This window comes from Pituophis catenifer, unplaced genomic scaffold, assembly GCF_029215685.1.
Source record: "Pituophis catenifer annectens isolate HBS135680 unplaced genomic scaffold, rPitCat1.0.hap2 SCAF_3, whole genome shotgun sequence".
NCBI lineage: Eukaryota > Metazoa > Chordata > Lepidosauria > Squamata > Colubridae > Pituophis > Pituophis catenifer.
This window is the reverse complement of record NW_027256883.1, coordinates 129123016-129144018: the sequence shown is the minus strand read 5'-3', so window position 1 is coordinate 129144018 and position 21003 is coordinate 129123016. Positions and strand designations below refer to the sequence as shown.

Genomic DNA, 21003 nt, shown 5'->3' with positions numbered 1-21003 from the left:
CCGCGGGGGGGTGGGGTGGGGGGGAGCCAGGATAGAGCGAGGCAAGATGGGCGGGGAACGAGCCACGCGCCGCCCGGGAGAGACGGGGCGGGGCGGGGCGGGGCAGGGCAAGGGAGGGAGGGAGGAGGAGGAGGAACCGGAGGAGAAAGGGGGAGGAGCCACGACACCTGTAGGCAAGATGGCGGGGGCTGCCGCCGCTGAGGTGGCATCTCTTCCTCAGCCAGGGCGATGCGCCTATTTCGTGGAGCGGAAGAAGCGCTTTTGCAAGATGGTCCCGGCCCAAGGCAGGCGCTTCTGTGGCGAGCACAGCGCTGAAGAGGTAGTAGGGGAGAGCTAGGCAAGCCCGCTGGACCGAACGAGCCGTTTCGTTTGTAAAATAAGGCTCCGCTGGGTTTTGTTTCAAGGAGCCTCCAGTTTTATATTTTATGACACAGGCGGAGGGAGGGAGGAAGGAAGCGCACCTTGATAAGGTCGTTGGCATTTCATATATGTAGAGTGTACGCACACACAAACAAACGCGGGCACACGCACAAGCACACACTTCGGGAGAAGATGTCATTATTTATTTATTATTTATTTATTGGTTCGATTTATATGCCACCCTTTTCCGGAGACTCAGGGTGGCTTACAATGTGTTAAGCAACAGCCTTCATACTTTTGTATATACCTGCTTAGTAGGGCTTTCGGCCCCCCTAAGCGGTGTTCTATTTTATACAAAGTCAGCTTATTGCCCCCACAATCCGGGTCCTCATTTTACCTACCTCGAAGGATGGAAGGCTGAGTCAACCTTGAGCCTGGTGAGATTTGAACTTGCAGTAATTGCAGGCAGCTGGTGTTACTTAACAATGCTTTAGTCTGCTGCGCCACCAAGGCTCTTCATTAGATTTTCTGGTTCATCCCGTTTCATCTCATACTTCCCATCCGGGTGTAAAAGTTGTCAGGATTGTGAATGTCATTACAGGTAGTCCTCCACTTACGACCACAATTGAGCCCACAAATTTAGGTTGCCGAGTGAGAAAATTCGTTAAGTGACTCTTGCCCCATTTTACAACTTTTCTTGCTGCATCTGTTGAGTGAATCACTGCAGTCGTTAAATTAGTAACACGGGTTGTTAAGTGAGTCGGGCTTCCCCATTGGCTTTGCTGGTCAGAAGGTCGCAAAAGGTGATCAGGTGACCCTTGGACACTGCGACTGTCATAAAAATATGAACCAGTTGTCGAGCATCCGAATGTAAATCATGTGACCACGGGGATGCTGCAATGCACATAAGTGTGAAAAATGGTCATAAGTCACTTTTTTCAGTGCCCTTGTAACTTCAGTCACTTAATCACTAAATGAACTGTTATAAGTCGAAGACTACCTGTACATATCAGGGCAAGTTATGTTGGGTTGGGGGAGGCTGGCTTAATTTCCCTAGAGCAGGGATGGGAAACTATGGCCCTTTCATGACATATGGACTTCAACTCCCAGAATTCCTGAAACCAGCTATGCTGGCTGAGGAATTCTGGGAGTTGTAGTCCATATGTCATAAAAGGGCCATAGTTTCCCTATCTCTGCCCTAGAGCATATCGTGCGTAGGGAAAATGTTGTGATCAACCTAGGAAACAAATACAAGTGGAAATGGGCAGTGGCAGAATACAAACAGTTTTTAAAAAACAAGCGCCTCATAATTTTTTCAAGGAAGGTTTCTCTTTCACACCACCCTTGGATATAAGGCACCTTTGAGGCAATGTATTGTTAATTCCAATGTAAATCAATTCCATTATATTTTGGGTTTTTTCCTATTCCATTATGTTCTATTCCATTATCTATGTTATTTGGGACTCACTTTTATTTTTGTGTGGAGCTGAAAAGGAGTATGATTTTAAGTTTTAATTGTTTATTTTTTTTAACTAGGAAGAACATAAAAGGAAAAGAATCCCTTGTCCTTTGGATCCAAAACAGTAAGCAAAGCAAGAGTAGTGTGTGTGTGTGGTGTTTCTTAAAAAAGAACAATGAATAGCATTGCTAGTTTGTTCATTTTTAATTTTAGCACTGTGTATGAAGACCAGCTACAAAAACATTTGAAAAAGTGTAATTCAAGAGAGAAGCCAAAGCCTGTAAGTGTCACTGAAACTGCTTGAAGTAAAATTAAGGGGGACTTTCTAGGGGTATACTAGCAGAACTGCCTCGTGCAGTGATGCTTCTTTTCATTAATATCCTGATGAAAGTAAGGATATTTCCAATGGAAGCATCACAGAACCACCAATAAATATATTGTAGTGTTTGTGCTTTATTGTATCAGTATTCACTTTCTCATACTTAACTGATTTTCAGAGATAAGAAAGACTGGAAAGTTTGTGAAGAAACATGAGAAGGTTGCAAATAGAAGGCAGTTTATCTGAATCCTTCCTTTATAGAATTCAGTGGATTTAGCCAGACAATTGCATAATGGAAACATGATCTGGAAGCACCCAGAATCTGTGTGCAACGTAAATGGGTCTTGGATATTATAGCAGAACAAAAATTGTTTACAGAGGCTTGCTTTAAAGCCAAGAATCTCAAAAGGCAATTCCTTTCAGTAGGTAGCAGTAAAAGTAATTTGTTAAGATTTTACAAGGATGTGGTTGAAGAAGAATGAAACAAGAAATAAAGTAGAAAATATTTTTGACTAAAATTTTGTTTTATTTACTCAAAACGTATATAAAATAAAAATATCATTCATAGGTTTATTACATGTCTTACTGTGCCAATAGAAAAAAATAGCCCTTGGTTCACCTATCTGTTACACTTGTCTAAATATTACTAAATTATAACTTTGATTGTTTTGTGTTATAGATACAATCAAACTCCAGAGTGATTTTGTTTTTTTCTTAAACTGTTTAAATATTAATGTAAATGTGTAAATACTGGAAAAGAGCTATAATTAGTTTAACATTTTTTCATATTTCATTTAAGGTCTACTTTGCTAAAGATATTAATGCAGGGCTGAAAAATGAAACAGAACTGCCTGAAGAACAGGTGAATAAATGTCTTAAATATATTTTGAACTGCTACAAGGGGGAAACTCTGCTTTTTAGAAATCAAAATATTTATTATGTTTATTTGTTTATTAAATTTATATGCTATCTCTATAGCCTGCTTGATATTGTGATTAAGGCGTTGGCCTAGAAACCGGGAGACTGTGAGTTCTAGTCCTCTCTTAGGCATGAAAACTGGCTGGGCCACTCTCTTTTAGCCCAACCCACCTCACAGAATGGTGTGAAAATTTGAAGCAGGAATATTAGGTATGTTTGCTTCATTGGCCCAAAGGTGCTTTCTCAAGAGTCAACTGGACTTTTGAGGTTGGAAGGGGGTGTTTTGACACTGGCGAGGGCTGCAGATACTTTCATCCTTAATTGTTCTGCTTCTGGTTCTGCCACTTTATTGTTCCTGATGGCTGACTCTGTGGCTGTGAGGAGATTTACAACTGGTAGCTGTTCTGGTGTTACTGCAAAATTCAGTCCTTTGGCCAAAACATTATTTTCTGATTAAGTAAGCTCTCTGTCAGACAGATTTCTCACCATCCCATCGGTCGGTTTTCTGAGACATGTCACTGTCCATCTGTGTTGGTTTTTCTGTTTTATGTGTTTTTTTTCCTGTCTACGCTGTAGGGTAGAAAATTTTGCCGTTCTTTGCTCTTGTTGTGTTGTGTTAGTTGTGCCTTCTTTATAAATTCTGTGACCTGTTCCAATACATCTGTTCAGTTGCCTCTTGAAAAAGCACCTTTGGGACAACCATGACCTGGATGACTGAGAATCTCCATAGACATTTGCTGACCAGAAAGATGTGTAGACAGAGAGACAGATGGAATTAAAATATATTATTATTATTGTTATTTTATTGTTACTATTGTTATTATATACTAATACATTACCCCACAGCTGGAATCAGCAAAAATATTTGAACATTTTTTTAAAGCAAATATGCAAAAATGGAAAACAGTTCTAACAGCAAATGGGGAGAACATTGGCGAATGAGGAATTTTCCAAGGGGACTCACTTTTGCCACTACTGTTCAACATTGCATTAATTCTACTGACAATATTCCTACAAAACACAAAACTGGGCTACCAAATCTCAAGCCAACATGGCAAGATAAACCATCTACTATACATGGATGACTTAAAACTATGCGAAAAGCCCCACTGAACTTGAATCAATACTCAATGTAGTTCAACTGTTCAGCAGCGACATCAGAATGAACTTTGGACTTGAAAAATGTGCTATATTATCCATGCAGCAAGGAAAAATGGAAAAAATAGAAGGAATAGAACTGGAAAATGGAAGCATCGTGAAAGCATTAGCAAAAGAGGATGGTTACAAATACCTGGGCATATTGGAAGCAGATAACATTTTTTTAAAAATTTGATTTATATGCCGCTCTTCTCCGGAGACTCAGGGCGGCTTACAATGCGTTAAGCAATAGCCTTCATACTTTTGTATATTTATACAAAGTCAGCTTATTGCCCCCACAAACTGGGTCCTCAATTTACCTACCTTAGAAAGGATGGAAGGCTGAGTCAACCTTGAGCCTGGGGAGATTCGAACTAGCAGTAATTGCAGGCAGCTGAATGATAATAACAGGCTATTAGTGTGCTGCGCCACCAGGCTCTTGAATAGAAAAGTCATCTTGAATAGAAAAGTCAAAGAGTCAACACAAGGAATCAGGAGGGTCCACAAAATATAAAATCAGAACTGAATGCTGGAAACATAATTAAAGCCATTAATACATGGGCAGTTCCAGGGATACACTACCCAGCTGGAATCATCAACTGGACTGTGGCTGAACTGGAAAACCTGGACCGGAAAATGAGTAAACTTTCGAATATGTACCATGCTTTACATCCATGAAGTAACACCGACAGGTTGTACCTGCCAAGAAGAATAGGGGGCACAGGACTATTGAAAAACGAAGAAGAAAAACGAAGTTTGAATGATTATGTGAACCAAAGCACAGAAAGATTGCTGCAGGCTGTGAAAACGGAGAACATTATAAAAACAACAGAAACAAAGGCAGAATATAAGGAAAAACAGTTGAATGACAGAATAAATGGAAAACCAAAGCTCTACATGGACAGCACTTGAAAAACATTGAAGGAAAGTGTTATAACAACTTGACATGGGCATGAAATGGAAGGTATAATAATTGCTGCTCAAGAACAAGCACTACAAACTAATGCCATGAAAGCAAAGATACAAAAATCCACTGACAATCCAAACTGCCGACTTTGCAATGACAGAGTTGAAACTGAATAGTTCTTGAATACAAATGTTGTGTAGCATGCTAAAATACTCAAAATTCGAAAATGGTATCAAGAGTTCTAAAAAATGAGAGCAGTATATAGGATACAAACATCCATCCCCCAATAACCTGAAGATTTGATATGGTTACCCTTATTGGCACCAAGTGATTGAAAACAAAACAAAAAGAGAAGCTTTTCTATTCCTGTAAATTGTACTATTCTGTGTTTTCTCCAAAATAAGACATCCCCTGATAATAAGCCCAATCGGGCTTTTGAGCACATGGCAATAAGGCCAAGCGCTTATTTCAGGGTTCAAAAAAATATAAGGCGGTCTTATTTTCGGGGAAACACAGTATTTATTTATTACTATTCTGGCCCTTCATCTAAATATATTTTCTAGTCAAGGTGAATTGGATATTGTTTAGATCAGAACAGATGAAGTACATTTTTTTGGCCTTATTTTTGCTTTGTATTGATGGTTTTCTATAAACAAAGTAAGAAATATTCTTGTCCATTCCAGCAGGCACCAATTTCTGCACTTTCTAAACAAGAACTAGAGAATTTAATTAAGAAGCTTAAAAAAGCAAGTAACAGTAAGTGTTTTATTTTTATGTGGGTAATCACAATATAAATGATGAAATAATTTGAAATAACTTGCAATTTTACGGTTTTTGATGTGTATGAGAATTACATTGTAAAGTTTTTTTACAATGTAAATATTGTAAACATTACATTGTAAAGTTGTTTATATTTAATTTTTTTGCAGAGTTGGATGTTAGTTTTCTCATACAATAGCAACTAGACATTTGAGAGAAAATTTATATTGTCAATTCAATTCAAACTCAAACACAAAATTTTACATTCTATTCTCAGCTATAAATTATGAAGTTAAGGACCAAATTCTTTCTCATCAAGTCTTACAAGAAGCCCTAAATGATCCTCAAAATGGAGATGCAGCTTTTAAACATTTGAAGCAACAGGTACCTGTCTTGCAAAAAACATAATATATTTAATACAAGTTCTTGTACTAAATAAATTGCTTCCTAGTCGGTGAACAACTTATTGTTCCCTTTAAAACATTGATAATTTTATACATGATCTTTAATCTCGGTTTAATCCACAACCCTTTAGATTTCCCTAAAATTTCATAAGAATATTGATGAATCTGATTTTTTTATGTACACTGTAAAGTCATTCAAGGTTTTTGTTGTTGTTCTAGGCTTTGCATAAAGAAATTGATTTTTGTAGTAAATATTAAAAATAAATGTCAGCATGAAATAATTAGTTTTCTAAATCTACTGAAAATAATATAATTTGGATTTAGAGTAATAAGTCATTCAAACTTTAAGGAAGATAGTATAGGACTAAATCACAAAGCCCATGCATATTGAAAGAATTACAATTAATAATACAATAGACTTACAAATACCTGTTGCCGATTTTAGGATTAATTAATCCTTAATTCAAATAGTACAATGAATATCTTTGCTGGTTCATAAATAAACTTGATGTCTATAGGCTTCTATATTAGGTAACATGAAAAGATTGCATTTGCTTGGACAAGGGAACTGTTTTGTGGAATTTGGAGCCGGACGGGGAAAACTGTCCCACTGGTTGGATATAGCTTTACAGGACGCCCAAGATGTTCATTTTCTTCTTGTTGAAAGGGCATCTACTAGGTTCAAGGTAAGGCAATTATTGCTATAATTAATATTAACATTTTATAATGTATGTCCAAAAAAAATGTTTAAACAAAGGTTTAAAATTATTGGATTTGGAATCTTACCAGTGCTAAACATTTTTGTCTGGATTGTAAAATACAACCAGTGTATATACACCCAACATGTCATAATAATTAGCAGTTTTGACCCTGCAGGTGGATGGCAAACACAGAAAACGTTACTTTGAGAGGCTTCAAGTTGATATCCAGCATTTATGTTTAAGTAAGTTGCTTAAAGGTCTCTCTATGAACTTTCTGAAAAACAGTGCAAATGATCATGGTTGGGTTTTTTTAAAAAAAATAATACTGCAGGTAGTGTTCACTGTAGTTATGGTAGAAATGCAGTTGCTGCAGAGTTGGTTTTGGATGCCAAGATTCTTGCTCAAATATAAGGTCTGTTGGATTACGTTAAAAATAAAAGCATTATGGTATCTCAATAGCCCCGCCCCCTCTCCAATTTTTCCTGCATTTTTCTTCCCTCTGTTCCTAGCTGTCACTAGTGATGTCCTAGAATGGCCCCCAGCTCCTCCAATCTCCTAATGGCTGTTTTTTTTAAAACAGCCCTCTTCTTAGTGACTGCTGTTTTGTTTTTTTCTGCTATTTACCCCTCTCTAAACCCCTTCTACTTAGGATAACTGTATTATTGTTATTGTATGGGCTTTCCGTATTCTGCTAGAAAAGCACTTGTGGAAACACCATGCTGATACACACACACACACACACACACACACACACACAGAGAGAGATGAGATGAGATGAGATGAGATTAGACTAATATACATTACATTTAATACTGCTTCCCTTCTGTGACTGTTATTACAAGTCGATCAAAACAAATCCACATTAGTATTAATATCCTGTAATTAACCTTTAAATTAAATCTGTGTTTTCCTTTGTTAGTTTATTACATATTAATGTAGCAGCATGCCTTACTTTAAATCCCCCAAATGTTTTGACTTACATGTCCCATCAGCACTAACAGAGATAATGTTCAGGGATCATGAGCGTTATTGGCCAAGAATTAAGTTGAGGAAGGATGAAGTGTATTGTTCACAAACATGATAGTAGAATGTCATAATTGTTTGGATTTTTTTTTTGACAGGTAAAGTTCCTCTTCTTGTGGAAGAGAACCTATCTCTAATAGGAATTGGAAAACATCTGTGTGGTGCTGCAACAGGTAAAATTGTATAGCTTGCTCATGTATTGAAAATAGTGTAATAGAGTCATTTAAAAGATATTGAAGAAAGCTTGTCAATAACTTTTATTCATGTACACATGCTTGCTAACATACATTGATTACCGTTGACTCTTGTTCAAGGCTTATTGAAGTCAATAAACATGCTTATTTAAACAGTAATACTAAAGAGCTAGCTTAAAATGAATGCTTCATAATACATTTGTGGCAAAAGTAAAAAAAGTGATTTAAACTGCTTGATAATATGGTCCAAGTATAAGTTATATAGAATTTTCACAGTTACATTAATGTGTGTACGTGTATGCTGATGCTGCATGTAGCAATTAAATATAAAAATAATCTATTCACAGATCTTGCTCTGAGGTGCTTAGTTGACACCTATGTGAATTCACGTGCTGAAGAAAAGGAAGGCCCAGTCACTAAACGCCTCAAGACTGATTGTCCTGGCCAAATACATAGCAAGTGTGCAGCTGAAAACTGGAGCCCTGTAGCTGGAATTGTTATTGCACTTTGTTGTCATCACAGATGTGAGTGGAGGCATTATGTTGGCCAAGATTTCTTTACAAGAGTAGGACTTGGCCCCATAGAATTTAATTTTTTCAAAAGAATGACCAGCTGGGCTACCTGTGGCATGAGAGAAAGAAGAACAGAGACCAGCAGAAGTGGCATACAAAATAAAGGACAAAGAAACGTAGATGAACATGATCAGGATAATATCAATACTGACTGCCGTTTGGATAGTCTTCAAGGGTATGTGGTCACTTTGAGTACAATTATCAGCCCCACTGCATAAACCAGACTAGGAAATTAACTCCACAGGAAGACTAAAACTATTTTTATTGAGATTTACTGTAATAATACAATATTTCAAGGCTGATTGTACTATACCTCCTCCTTCCGATATTCCAGTGAATTAGGGTAGCATCTGCCTGAGTCACTATCAGATATTATCTCATTGTTCTGGACATAAAAATGTTTTTGCTTCTTTTGCCCAAGTGACTGTTCTTGCATACTTCCAGCAAGGTGATCGTCCTTATACTCTAACAACAATAGTTTTCAGAAAAAATACGTTGTTTTAAATATTTTCACTGCCAAAATGTATTTTGTCATTTCTGCAGCTAGAAAGTCTAAAATTGAAGTAGTGTCTATTCAGTTAACATTTATGTCACAACAGATTAGTAGGATACTAATCAATGAGTCCTTGATTTAAATTGGAGGGGGAAAAAACAAATTTGCAATGAATTGCTTGAAATGGAGCATCCAAAAGTTAGTCACTTTAGTTTCTAAAGGTTTCTCCCCCACTTTTTTTTTTTTGTTCTAGGCTGCTGACCGCTGATGAACGAAAACAGATAGGGCATCTTTGCAAACTGTTGATTGATCATGGTCGGATCGAGTATTTACAGCAGAGAGGATATGAAGCTGTGTTGCAGCGCTATACAGACTCAAGTGTGTCATTAGAAAATGTTCTTCTGACAGCTGTTCCATCTCAGTCTTCATTATCTTCCACAACTACTTAAAAGTTTCAAGAGGTCTTTCAGGAGTTTCACTGCTTCCGTGATTTTTGCAAGTTTGTAACATCCAAGATTGTGTTTAACAAACTAGGGATAGTTTACAGCATCCTTTAGATCAGAAAAAAAATACTAATAAGTAGACAGCTCAAAATATTTGTTACAACAGATCTGTTGCTCCAAAAAATTATAATACCATATCATCTTAAGTGTTATTTTTCGTCTTCAGTCAGTGGTGTCAGCAGCACCTGGAATATCACTTTCCATATTTTCTGAAAGAAAAATGTAATGTTTGCCAAGAAATGTACATTTTTCAGAAATATACCAATTTTTTAAAAGTGTTTTTCCCCAGTATATCTATATGAGGTTTTCAAAAGTATTTTAATCTATATTTTTACAACAGATTAAGGTATCTATCTAAACTGTCCTATGAACCCACTGTGGGCCAGCATGTTGTTTTTCACAGTACTTTAATGGTTATGCACCAGCAAGTGGAATTTCCTGTGCTCTTTTTGCAGTGTCCACTCTGCCCCTGCAGTTCTCTTGAAGAGAGGTTTTTCTCTAGTTCCATAGCACAACAGGAAAGGATTAATCCCTCGAGAGTTCTGTGATCTCATATAAACCAGGATGTTTCAAAGATCTGTTCATTGGACCATTGCAGCGTGGTTCATATAACATTAAAATCATGCATTTTAGTGCTAAAGCAAGCAGTATTAGGGCTCTGCTTCATGTATCAGAATTATTTAATGTTCAAGGTAGGATTGGGTACATTTAATATTTTGGATCTCAACTTTTAAACACTATAAAATGCCACAATATGTCAAGGAAATTCTAGTATCACAAATTTTTCCTTTAACGATGCTTAAATACATTGTAGGCCATATTTGTCTGATTCAATCCTTTTAAAAGAGATAATGTTCGTTGTTATTGTTTACTATGAAGCTATTTTGGCTTCATGCTTTCTATCCTCAAGGCCACTATTGCTTGTCTAACAAACCATCATTAAAACTAGTTTAATGTTATGTGCAAACTCAGCTCTTGAAAAATAGGACACTCTCCTCACTGAGTATATTTATTTTTAATCATAAACAAATGGTACCTTCACCATAGAGCAACTTCTGAATATATAAATGCATAAATTGAATTCCATAGAGTTCTTGTTCCTCCTCTTCTTCGGGATTCTGGCAAGGAGGAAGTGTAACTTGCAGCTTTAATGGATTATCTCTGAAGTTGACAAATCTATTATATATGATATAATGGAGTTAATGACCTGGTATTCCATAAACTGGAAACACTTTCAAACTTAATAATTTGATTTTTAGGTAAAAATATTGGTAATACAACCGTTATGAATCCTCAGTGAAGGCAGTGTTAATATGTCGTGTTCTTTGGAATCTAAGTCTCATTTCACATGGAATACTGAATAATGGTTTAGTATTTAGATCTGCATTCAACTAATCCCCCCCTTCTCACTCCACAGAGAAATGAGAATCTGATTTATGTTAGCCATGTTGACTTTTAAACCTCATTGGATTTTTTTAAATAAGCATTCGTTTTAAATTAAAATTTAGATAAAAATTGTATGGTAGAGGTGTAGACTCCAGATTGTCACAGCTTGTTTTAACAAAGATGACCACAATATATCAAATTCAGGTGAGATTGTAAACTCTGAATACACTATAAACAAAACCATCTGATCTCATGGTTATACCTATGAGGAGAAAATGTGGTTCAGTCATGATCATTATTTTCACGTTAACTAAAATTCCGTACCATATGAAATTCGAATAATTATATCTTTAGCCAAAATACCAGTTTGATATAGGGGTTAAGGCAGCAGGCTAGAAACTGGGAGACCATGAGTTCCTATCCTGTCTTAAGCACAAAGCCAACTTGTTAACCTTGAGCCAGTCACTTTCTCTCAGCCCTAGGAAAAGGAGGCAGTAGCAAATCACTTCAGAAAAACCTTGCCAAGAAAAGCACAAGATAATTTAAAATGTCATATGCTATTTCTTTCATCTCAGCTATTCTCTAATAGATGCTGAGGAATCTGTATATTGTTATTGCTCCCTAGGACAGGACAGTATGTCAGTTCTCAGATATTGTGGAGAGAATAGAGCTGAGATTAATGATGCATTCAGCATGGCGCAGTTACCATTATGGGGGACAATAAAAGACAACTAAAAATATCAGCCATGGGCAATAAAGCTGGTTACATTTATCTAGAGCACTTAATTTTCCAACTGCAGCTAAGAGGGGTTTTTTCCCCCTTACCTTAGATTTAGCATGTCCTTCAGACAAACAGGAATATCTTGCAGTTTGTTGCTCGTGAGAACAAGGGTAGTCATATTCTTAAGATTAGAAATGGATTCAGGCAAACAGGTTATTTCATTCCTTTGGAGCCACAAAGTATGTAAGTTTTCTGCTCTGTAAAGTCAAACAGGTCTATTAATTAGTCAGAAAAACAACTGAAGATTATATACATTAGTTTGTCTTACTGTGGAAATTTCTCATTTTGGCAGTAAACCTGGAGTGAAAAAGTAAAATGTGATAACCTTAAGCAATTTGGAGTCTTAAAAGTCCTACTCCCTGCTAGAGAATCATACTTTTCTGCTTGCTATTTATGTTGGGTGGAGTTGACAATACTTCATAACCATTCCAACTCAATAAAAAATATTAATATATCTGATATACTGCAGATTTCCATGGGAAAAAATATGAACAGCAGTCTTCAGCAATTATTGTTTATCTGTTTATCCTTCTCCAAATGCATTTTCTGTAATTTCAACAGCAATGAATCATATATTATTAAAATTGTAAATACTATCAAATAAAGATCTGAACTTAGAATGGCTGATTTTAAATTGAGCACTGTCTAAATTTTGGTAACCATTATATTTTTCAATCTAACTTTCCCTATCTGCAAAACAAATAACTATTTACCTGATTTTTTTTTTTGACAAAAAATGCTCAAAACTATGACATAAATTAAAATGCTATGGAAATTATTCAAATCAGTCAATTTCCATGATAATTTTTGTATATGTTTGAAATCAGTTAAAACAATGGGATCCAAATGGTCTACATTTCAGTTTATCTACTTAGATTTTTAGATCATGTTTTTAAAAGCCTTTTTATCTTATGACTGTTACAGGATACATATAATTCAACTGCTTGCCTGAATTCTATTGTATTTGTTTCATTAGGTAAGTAACAACCCTAACCTTTTGCTTTTGTCTATGAAATTAAAACTACAAGATCTTTGATAATTAAATCACAATGACATGAATCATTGCATTTACTTGTCAATATTGCCAGGGATTTCTTTCAGCCGGTTGCTCGCCATATCTAGCCACTCCAAGTTAGGCATATCTAGGATAACTAGTGGCAAAGTAGTGAACCGATTCATGCTCAGGTCTAGGTGAGAAAGCTTCTTCAAGTTGCTCAGCTAAAAAAAGACATAAAGAATCTTAGCGATTATTCATTTTGATAAACCACATTTTATCAAATTATAGGTATATTGGAACAGTGGGAAATTCTGTGTTCTGTCTTCTGGCAAAATGTCTATCATGCTTTGCTCAGGGATTGAGGGAAGCGAACAAGGAAAAAAAATAACAAAGGCCTTTTAATCACGCTCAACCAAGGTCTGGATGAAAAGATTCAAAACACCAGCAGGGTGGGAGCCATTAAATTTAATTTATTGTATGAAACTTCAGCGAGACTCTTGATTTGAGTACACAGGTGATGTCATTTATCAGCACTGACATCTCCCATTGTGTGGCTATACATGCAGCTGCTATAAATTACAGGGAAGAAAAATCACCATTTGATGCCTCCATGTCAGTGGCATATTTTGCACAACTGATGAGGCAAACTAGTATGTTCATATAGGGGAACAAAAACATGAATGTTCATTAGCTGGTCATTTATTAATTTATTACAAGTCATTTTAAACATTTAAACAACATCTTGTTATTATGAACATAGAGGAAGACTATGGTATTTCCTAACCTGATGGGGAAGATCACAGATGTCTCTATTTACTGCCAGTTCCAATCTTTCTAAGCCAGCGCAGTTGCCTAATTCTTTAGGAACCAACTTAATTTTATTATAACTGAGGATCAGCTCCTGAAGATTTGACAATTGACCTATAGGAGTAAGACAGATTAAAGAAAGCCTTGGTTTAATATTCACTTGCAAAAAGCTTCCCTTTAAACAAAAAGCAAGCTGTTAAAATTGGAGGGAAAGGAAAAACATCAAGAATATTAGTGTTAAGAGAAAGCTGCTACAGATTTTTTTAAGACTCATCTTAGCAGTCTAACATTACAACTCATAGAAATGTCAGATTGCCAAAGAACCACTATTAGAAACCAATTTCACTTCTTAGTTACATAATTATTGATCCAGCCCACGACAAATATTCAATAATCTGTATAATTTACTGGGAGCTCAACATTTTCTTCAGATACCCATCCCATCAGAAGTTTTCATTTTCTCAACTCTGGTGTCCCTTAAATAAGTCTTAAAGACCTGTTCTTCCTCCATTCTTGGATGGGGCTTGTCTTCACTGGATGTTTTGCATAATTAGGTTTTGTTCTTTTGGTTTCCATTATTTTTATCCTTTTTTAAAAAAAAAATTGGTTTTACTCTAAGCCACTCTTAAGTTGATGAAGTTGGGTGGGTCTATAAATTTCATACAATAAGTAACTCAGCTGTCCTCAATTGGTGTCCTTCAGATGCATCAGAGTTACAGCACAGAATTTCCAAACTCAGGCCATGAGATAAGAAATTCTGCAAGCTGTAGTCTCATTACACATAAGGAAGGTTACTTAGGACAGTGGTCCCCAAGCTTGGCAGCCTGGCTGAGGGGAGGGGGGAACAAAGGGAACTGGGCCGTGCAAATGGCAAGCTGGTGCATGTATATGTGCACAGCTCAACTTGCTTGAGTGTAAGCACATGCCACACAGTTCGTCTTACGCACCTTGAGTTGCATGTCCATGCATGCTGGCCTGCTGCTTGCACAGGTTGAGCTGTGCATGCACGCATGTGCCAGCCTGCTGCTCACACAGCCTGGTTACGAATAGGCCATGGTTCAGTAGAGGGCCGCAGCCCAGGGGTTGGGAGCCCTGATTTAGGACACTATGAAGAAATCAGGAGTCTAGAACAATATAAAAATTTAGGGGAAAAAATACTCCTTTGTTACAGAAGCAACTGCTTCTTTGAGATTGCCAAATGCCAGAAATCTTTATCCTATGTTGAACAAACCCATCAATTCACCCCAATGTCTCTTCTTTAAAGCATCTGAACACAACACACTTCTTGAAAGATAAAACTGAAAGTCAATTGAGGACAAGGGAAGTTAAAAAAAACAAAACAGGAAATTCTGCTCAATAAAAGATGGACCAGAAAATAGCTCCTATGCTAGCAATCCTCATGCTCCAGAACATGCTCCTATGGAGGTACTTTCACTCTGATTTTCTTAACGTTGCAAAAGACTCAGACAATTCTGTTTTAACCTCCTTTTGAGGTTTAATGATAGTTGCAGTCATGTATATGATATTATTATATACTTTTATGTGTCATTTATTCAGAGTAGTCTTTTGTTCTCCTTTTTTGACTCATTGATATGTACCACCAAGAGAATAATGGTTGCTAATTGCTAATAAATAATGCAGCTATTGCTAATAAATAATCTTGTCAATATCTGATGAAAGTGGACTGTTACAAAAAGCACGCCAAAATAAATTTATAATATTTATAATGTTTCAAGACTCACTGTTTTACTGTTGCATTAATTTTATAAGATAATCATGGGAACCTTCTGGAATAGAGTGAAAACATCTCTTAATGCTATAAAGCACAATATACATTTTGAAGGAACCCAAAAAGCAAAATTAAACAACAAAATAGCGAAGGAATTTTTCAAATTGTTTCCAAAATATGATTTTTTAAAATTAAGTACTTCCATAATTTTAAGGAACTCTCTAATTCAGAACCCAACCTGAAGAGGCAATTGCCTCTGAAGGAGGAATGTTGACATGACACTCACCAATCTCCCTAGGAATTTCCGCAATGGAATTTCGAGATAGATCTAGGACAATGAGGTTTTGAAAGCGACCAATGTAGTGAGGGATTTTGATCAAATTAGTTCTGTGAAGTTGCCATTCCTGCAGGTAATTCAGTTTCAATAAGCAAGAAGGTAGAGTCTAAATTTGAATGAGAAAAAACAAAAAGTGGTAGAGTCTCTAAGTACCCCAAATCAATAATATTACCGGCAGTCCTCAACTTATAACCACAATTGGGGACCAGAATTCCTGTTGCTAAGTGAGGTGATTATTAAATGAGTTGTACCAATTTTACAACCATTTTGCCATGGTTGTTAAGTGAATCACAGCAGTTAAGTGAAGCATATGGTTGTTGGGCCAGAGTTCGGAAGGGGGAGGTGGAAAGGAGGAGCCTGGATAGCTCAACAGACAGAGCTCTGTAATTTAACACCAGCTGTCTGCAATTAAAGTAAGATCGAATCCCGCCAGGCTCAAGGTTGACTCAGCCTTCTATCCTTTCTAAGGTAGGTAAATTGAGGACCCAGTTTGTGTGGGCAATAAGCTGACTTTGTATAAATATACAAAAGTATGAAGGCTATTGCTTAACGCATTGTAAGCCGCCCTGAGTCTCCGGAGAAGGGCGGCATATAAATCAAATTAAAAAAAAAAAAGAAGGGGAGGGGCATATGCATGTGCGTGCATGAGCATCCATTGCTCACATGAGGGAAGTGCAAGTTAGATCAAATCCTTAATCAAAACAGCTAGATCTTGATTTATGCACAATGAATCCCACATTATTTGAATATTGCACTATTTATGCACAGTGAATTTGCACTATTTATGCACAGTGAAATGGCACATTATTTGAATTTGCACTATTGAACTGGTGTTTCTATGGAAAATATGGCAATTGGTTCTAGCTTGACAGAAATAGGCAATGAATAATTTCAAATATATATATATATATATATATATATATATATATATATATATATATATATATATATATATATATATATATATATATATATTAAGGGAAAGGCAAAAGGGAGCAGAATGCCCCCTCCCACATGTTGGGGTAGATCAGGTGTCTCGGTAAACACTATATATATATAATCACCACTTTCTCATAAGTCTCATAAGACAGAAATAGTACTATCCCAGTCTCCCTTAAGTCTCACAACAGACAACACAAAATGTCTGACAAAGCCTGAAAGTGGTGATTTGAGATATCACCCCACTATGGCTATACAAACATCTTTTTCTTTTTTTTTTAAATTTGATTTATATGCCGCCCTTCTCCGAAGACTCAGGGCGGCTTACAATGTGCTCAGCAATAGCCTTCATCCTTTTGTATATTTATACAAAGTCAGCTTATTGCCCCCACAAACTGGGTCCTCATTTCACCTACCTTAGAAAGGATGGAAGGCTGAGTCAACCTTGAGCCTGGTGAGATTCGAACCCTGCAGTAATTGCAGGCAGCTGGTCTTAATAACCAGCTTAATAACAGGGTGCCTTAAACCCCTGTACTACCAAGGCTCTTGAGCTACGTAGGAAAAAACCCTGACTAGAAAAGTATTATACATATGAACCTACAAATTAAAAGAACAATATATATATATATATATATATATATATATATATATATATATATATATATATATATGACTATCGTATAGCTACAATTTAAATTTATTAACAAAGTTATAGTGGCTTTAGAAACTATCTAAAAACAAAAAAATTTGATTATTATTCCTAAAGGTAATCTTATAGTGATTAAAACATTATCTCTCAACCTCCTAGTAGATGTTTACAAACAACAAAAAGGTAATGCCACTTGGCCCTTTTTAAAATTTCCCATGCCTGTTTTATTATAATGTACACTGTAGATTTAGGCATTCCAATATCTTGTCCTATTTTGGTGTTGCTATGACATTTGTGTAATTCAACGACATCAAATTTTTGCTTTAAAAAGCCTCTTCTTTTTTTTGAACTTGTTCTTTTTTCCTCTGGCTGAATAATTCTTTTTTTCCATTTTACACATACAAAGATGAACATTTCTGCATGTACTAGCCTTAACTGCTCACAATCTAGTCCGGTGATTGTTAACCTTTTTGGCACCAAGTGCCAAAACTAGAGCACACGTGTGCATGTGCGCCGGAACCCGGCCAGCTTCTCTTCCCAGTTCTGTTGTGCGCATGCGCGCTGGACAGCTGTTCTCTTCTGGGTTCCGGTGCACGCATGGCCTGCACGCACCAGAACCCAGAAGACAGCAGCTGGCAGGTGTGCATGCACACACTGGAACCTGAAAGAGCAGCTGGTCACTGTGTGTGCTCACAGAGAGGGCTCTGCGTGCCAACTCTGGCATGGTTCGCCATCATGGATCTAGTCTCTCCTGAACTGACTTTTGGGTGTCATTAAACCCAACCTGATATCAATTTACAATTCACACTAAATCAAATATTGCATTGTTTGAATTCGCATAAATCGCATCCTTACTATACTTAGTAAAAATTATGTTCTTTTCACGTTTTCAAGAGCTCTCATCCAAAACAAATGGCTCTTGTAGTTCTCCGGGAAATGGGGAGCTGCTGAACATTAAACCGATGAATCAAAATACTGAAGCAGTAAAGAATGAAAAATCATCTCTTAGTAGTTTTTGAACAAATACCTGCCATTCTTCCTGCTCAATCCTTAAAACAGCCCTTCCATCTTCGTTGATTACTTTGCCTTTCAGCTTGGCCAAACTGGCCCTCTCTTCCCAAATAATTGTCAGTCTAGAAATAAAAATTGTAAAGCTTTAAAGATGTGTTTTCCTTATTGCTGCAACTTCCATCAGGCTTTAAAACATTTGGAGTCTGGAACTGATCAGGCAGCAAAATCAACAATTGTGCTATCCAAACAGTGATGCAAGTTAGCATCAGTTTCTCAGAAACCAAAAGCTCCGAAATCATCATACTGCACTGCATTTACTACTGAGTTATCATCTTGGGACTGGCTGGCCTTGACATAAAGAGACTTTAATAGCAGAATACTGGAATATACTACTATTGCTACTTGCAGAACAGAGTGGCAGTATTTTGGAACATTTAAATTTTTTTACCACCTCTATTCGCTGTTTTTCACACTATTGGAGAACTCCCAAAAAATCATAGGGAGATCCCAATTGAAATGTGATCATACTTCTCATCCAAAGGATCCCCAATTCTGAGTACCTACCTCCCCGCAGCCTTCTGACTGAATTCTTTTTGCTTCCGAAGCTCTTCGGTAATTTTCTGGATTCTGACTTCCCACAGGTCTTTAATAGCCACAAATGAGCCAACACACACAGTGTTTTCAGTCATAGCTCTTCCGCATTCAAACTCAGCACCCACTTTTCACTTTTTGGCATGCTATCCAGAAGTGTTGTGAGCAAAAGAGGAAACCCACGTTAGATTGACAAATGCCTTCAATTTCTGGATTTTTAATTGACATCCAGGAGAAACATCTATAGGAAGGACAAACCATTAATTCACCATTAACAACAGAGCCTATTCTTAGAGTCTTACATGCAGACCCTGTTGTCTGTCAGAAGCTTTGGGACAAAGCCTGTCTGACAACTGTGCAAAAGATTGGCAATTGGGAACTATCAGCCATTTGAAAAGCACGCTCCCAATTTTAGCTGCGAAGCAACAACTTGCCAATTCACTACCCCCTCCAGGAGTGAATTAAAGGATTTTATCAACCACTTACTTGAAACCACAGATGGTTTTCCATGACCCAGAGATTTCTGTACAGTAAGAATTCCGTCATGAATCTTGATCGCTTTGTTAAAGCCATTAAACCCTTTCTGTCAGTTATGACAGAGCAAAATGTCACGGCAGTGAGATTCTAATTTTAACCCATGACATTGGCAGGAACAAGTTCAAGTAGTAACAACCTTCACAAAGACAGTGACCGCAGCCATAAAATAAAGTTCTGCCTGAGGGAAAAAATACAATAGATCTTGATTCTAGACAAACTAGAATAGATACATTATACTAATGACAGAGATTATTAAAGACAAGACCACGGTGTCCCTCTGTTGTAACAGAGATTTGTAAACCCTGGACCATCAGGAAGGCTGAATGAAGCAAAATTAAAGCTTTCTTGGAGATCATGGAATTCTCAGTTTTTTTCAGATGCTGGAGAAAACTGCTGGTTTTGGTCCACAAGAACAAATAACTGAAAACTAGATGAAGTGAAGCACGCTAGTCATTGGTAGCATTGTGAAACTACAGTTTAGATATTTTGGACGTGTGTGAAGGGATAAATCACTGGAAAAGGCTCTGATAGTGATAGAAGACATGTGAAGGAATCACAAGAACACAAGGTACCATTACTGATTGCATAAGCGTGACTTACAAATCAAAGAAACAGTTACTGACAATCCTGGCAAAATGATGCATTGGTCCAGCAACCAGCTGGAAATGCTTCAACTACCACCACAAATATTTGTGCTGGGGGAAATTTTAAAATTACAGTTGATAACAATGACTAAAATGATCATAATCCAGGCCACAGCCCTGTAAAACAGTAAATACCAAGAATCCCTTCCTGAGATTTTAGTTAAGCTCCGATTCAAGGAGGAATGATTTTTTTTAATAACTTCCAAAGACTTCAGTTTTTAATAGGAGCCTGAAGTACAAAGGAAGATTGAAACGTGAGGGCTAAGGAAGTTTTGCCAATGATGCTTTCTCACGAGGACAATGAGGGAAACTGTAGCTCTTACATGGATGTGCGCACTTAGAACAGGGGTCCACAAATTCTTCAGCTCAATGACCCCATCAAGAAGTTCATATAAACATTTATATAAAAATAATTTAATAAATAATACTTTTAGAATAATAACATCAACTCCTTGGATAATCCCATTGATTCTTGGGGTAAATATTGACCATTTTGGAAAACCCCGGTTTAGAGGATGCAGAGTCACATAATAGCACCCCAGATAAAGCTACAAAGATTGTAAAAAGTGGGATTTATTAAAATATGCTTTATTAAACAAAAACAACAAAGAAATGTTCAATGTATATGTGTTTATGTGTTATATAAAATTCCTTAGAGATCTACTGATTTATCAGTTTTACATTTCTTCTGCTTGTTCCTCAAAATAATGAATATAGAGAAACACCCAGATCTAGATATGTTCCCCTTTCACAGATTATATATTACAAGGATCCTTAAATAAACATATATATGTATATATTTACACATTTACAATAAGTTTCCTTAAATTGACATTAACCACAAAC

The 21003-nt window shown here is 36.7% G+C and overlaps 2 protein-coding genes across 4 annotated transcripts; one reads left to right on the top strand and one right to left on the bottom strand.

Moving 5' to 3' along the window:
- The first annotated feature begins 178 nt into the window (after window positions 1-178).
- On the top strand, window positions 179-15415 carry TRMT13 (tRNA methyltransferase 13 homolog). Its single transcript, XM_070941163.1, has 13 exons — window positions 179-319; window positions 1897-1943; window positions 2033-2099; window positions 2938-3000; window positions 5784-5856; window positions 6137-6243; window positions 6782-6949; window positions 7140-7206; window positions 8086-8160; window positions 8529-8928; window positions 9500-9707; window positions 12841-12892; window positions 14985-15415. The coding sequence occupies exons 1-11, from the start codon at window positions 179-181 to the stop codon at window positions 9693-9695; spliced, it is 1404 nt and encodes a 467-aa protein (XP_070797264.1). The 3' UTR covers window positions 9696-9707; window positions 12841-12892; window positions 14985-15415.
- Window positions 8999-19610, bottom strand: LRRC39 (leucine rich repeat containing 39). 3 transcript variants are annotated; one of them, XM_070941166.1, is made up of 10 exons: window positions 19463-19610; window positions 18950-19217; window positions 18402-18507; window positions 15736-15892; window positions 13698-13834; window positions 12989-13134; window positions 11961-12113; window positions 10786-10925; window positions 9883-9958; window positions 8999-9797 (listed from the first exon to the last, which is right to left on the bottom strand). In XM_070941166.1, the coding sequence occupies exons 2-9, from the start codon at window positions 19072-19074 to the stop codon at window positions 9912-9914; spliced, it is 1011 nt and encodes a 336-aa protein (XP_070797267.1). In that variant the 5' UTR covers window positions 19075-19217; window positions 19463-19610; the 3' UTR covers window positions 8999-9797; window positions 9883-9911. The 3 variants fall into 3 exon arrangements, with proteins under 3 accessions (XP_070797267.1, XP_070797265.1, XP_070797266.1); XM_070941164.1 differs by having other exon boundaries at window positions 8999-9958; XM_070941165.1 differs by having other exon boundaries at window positions 8999-9958; window positions 18950-19122.
- Window positions 19611-21003: the final 1393 nt, after the last annotated feature.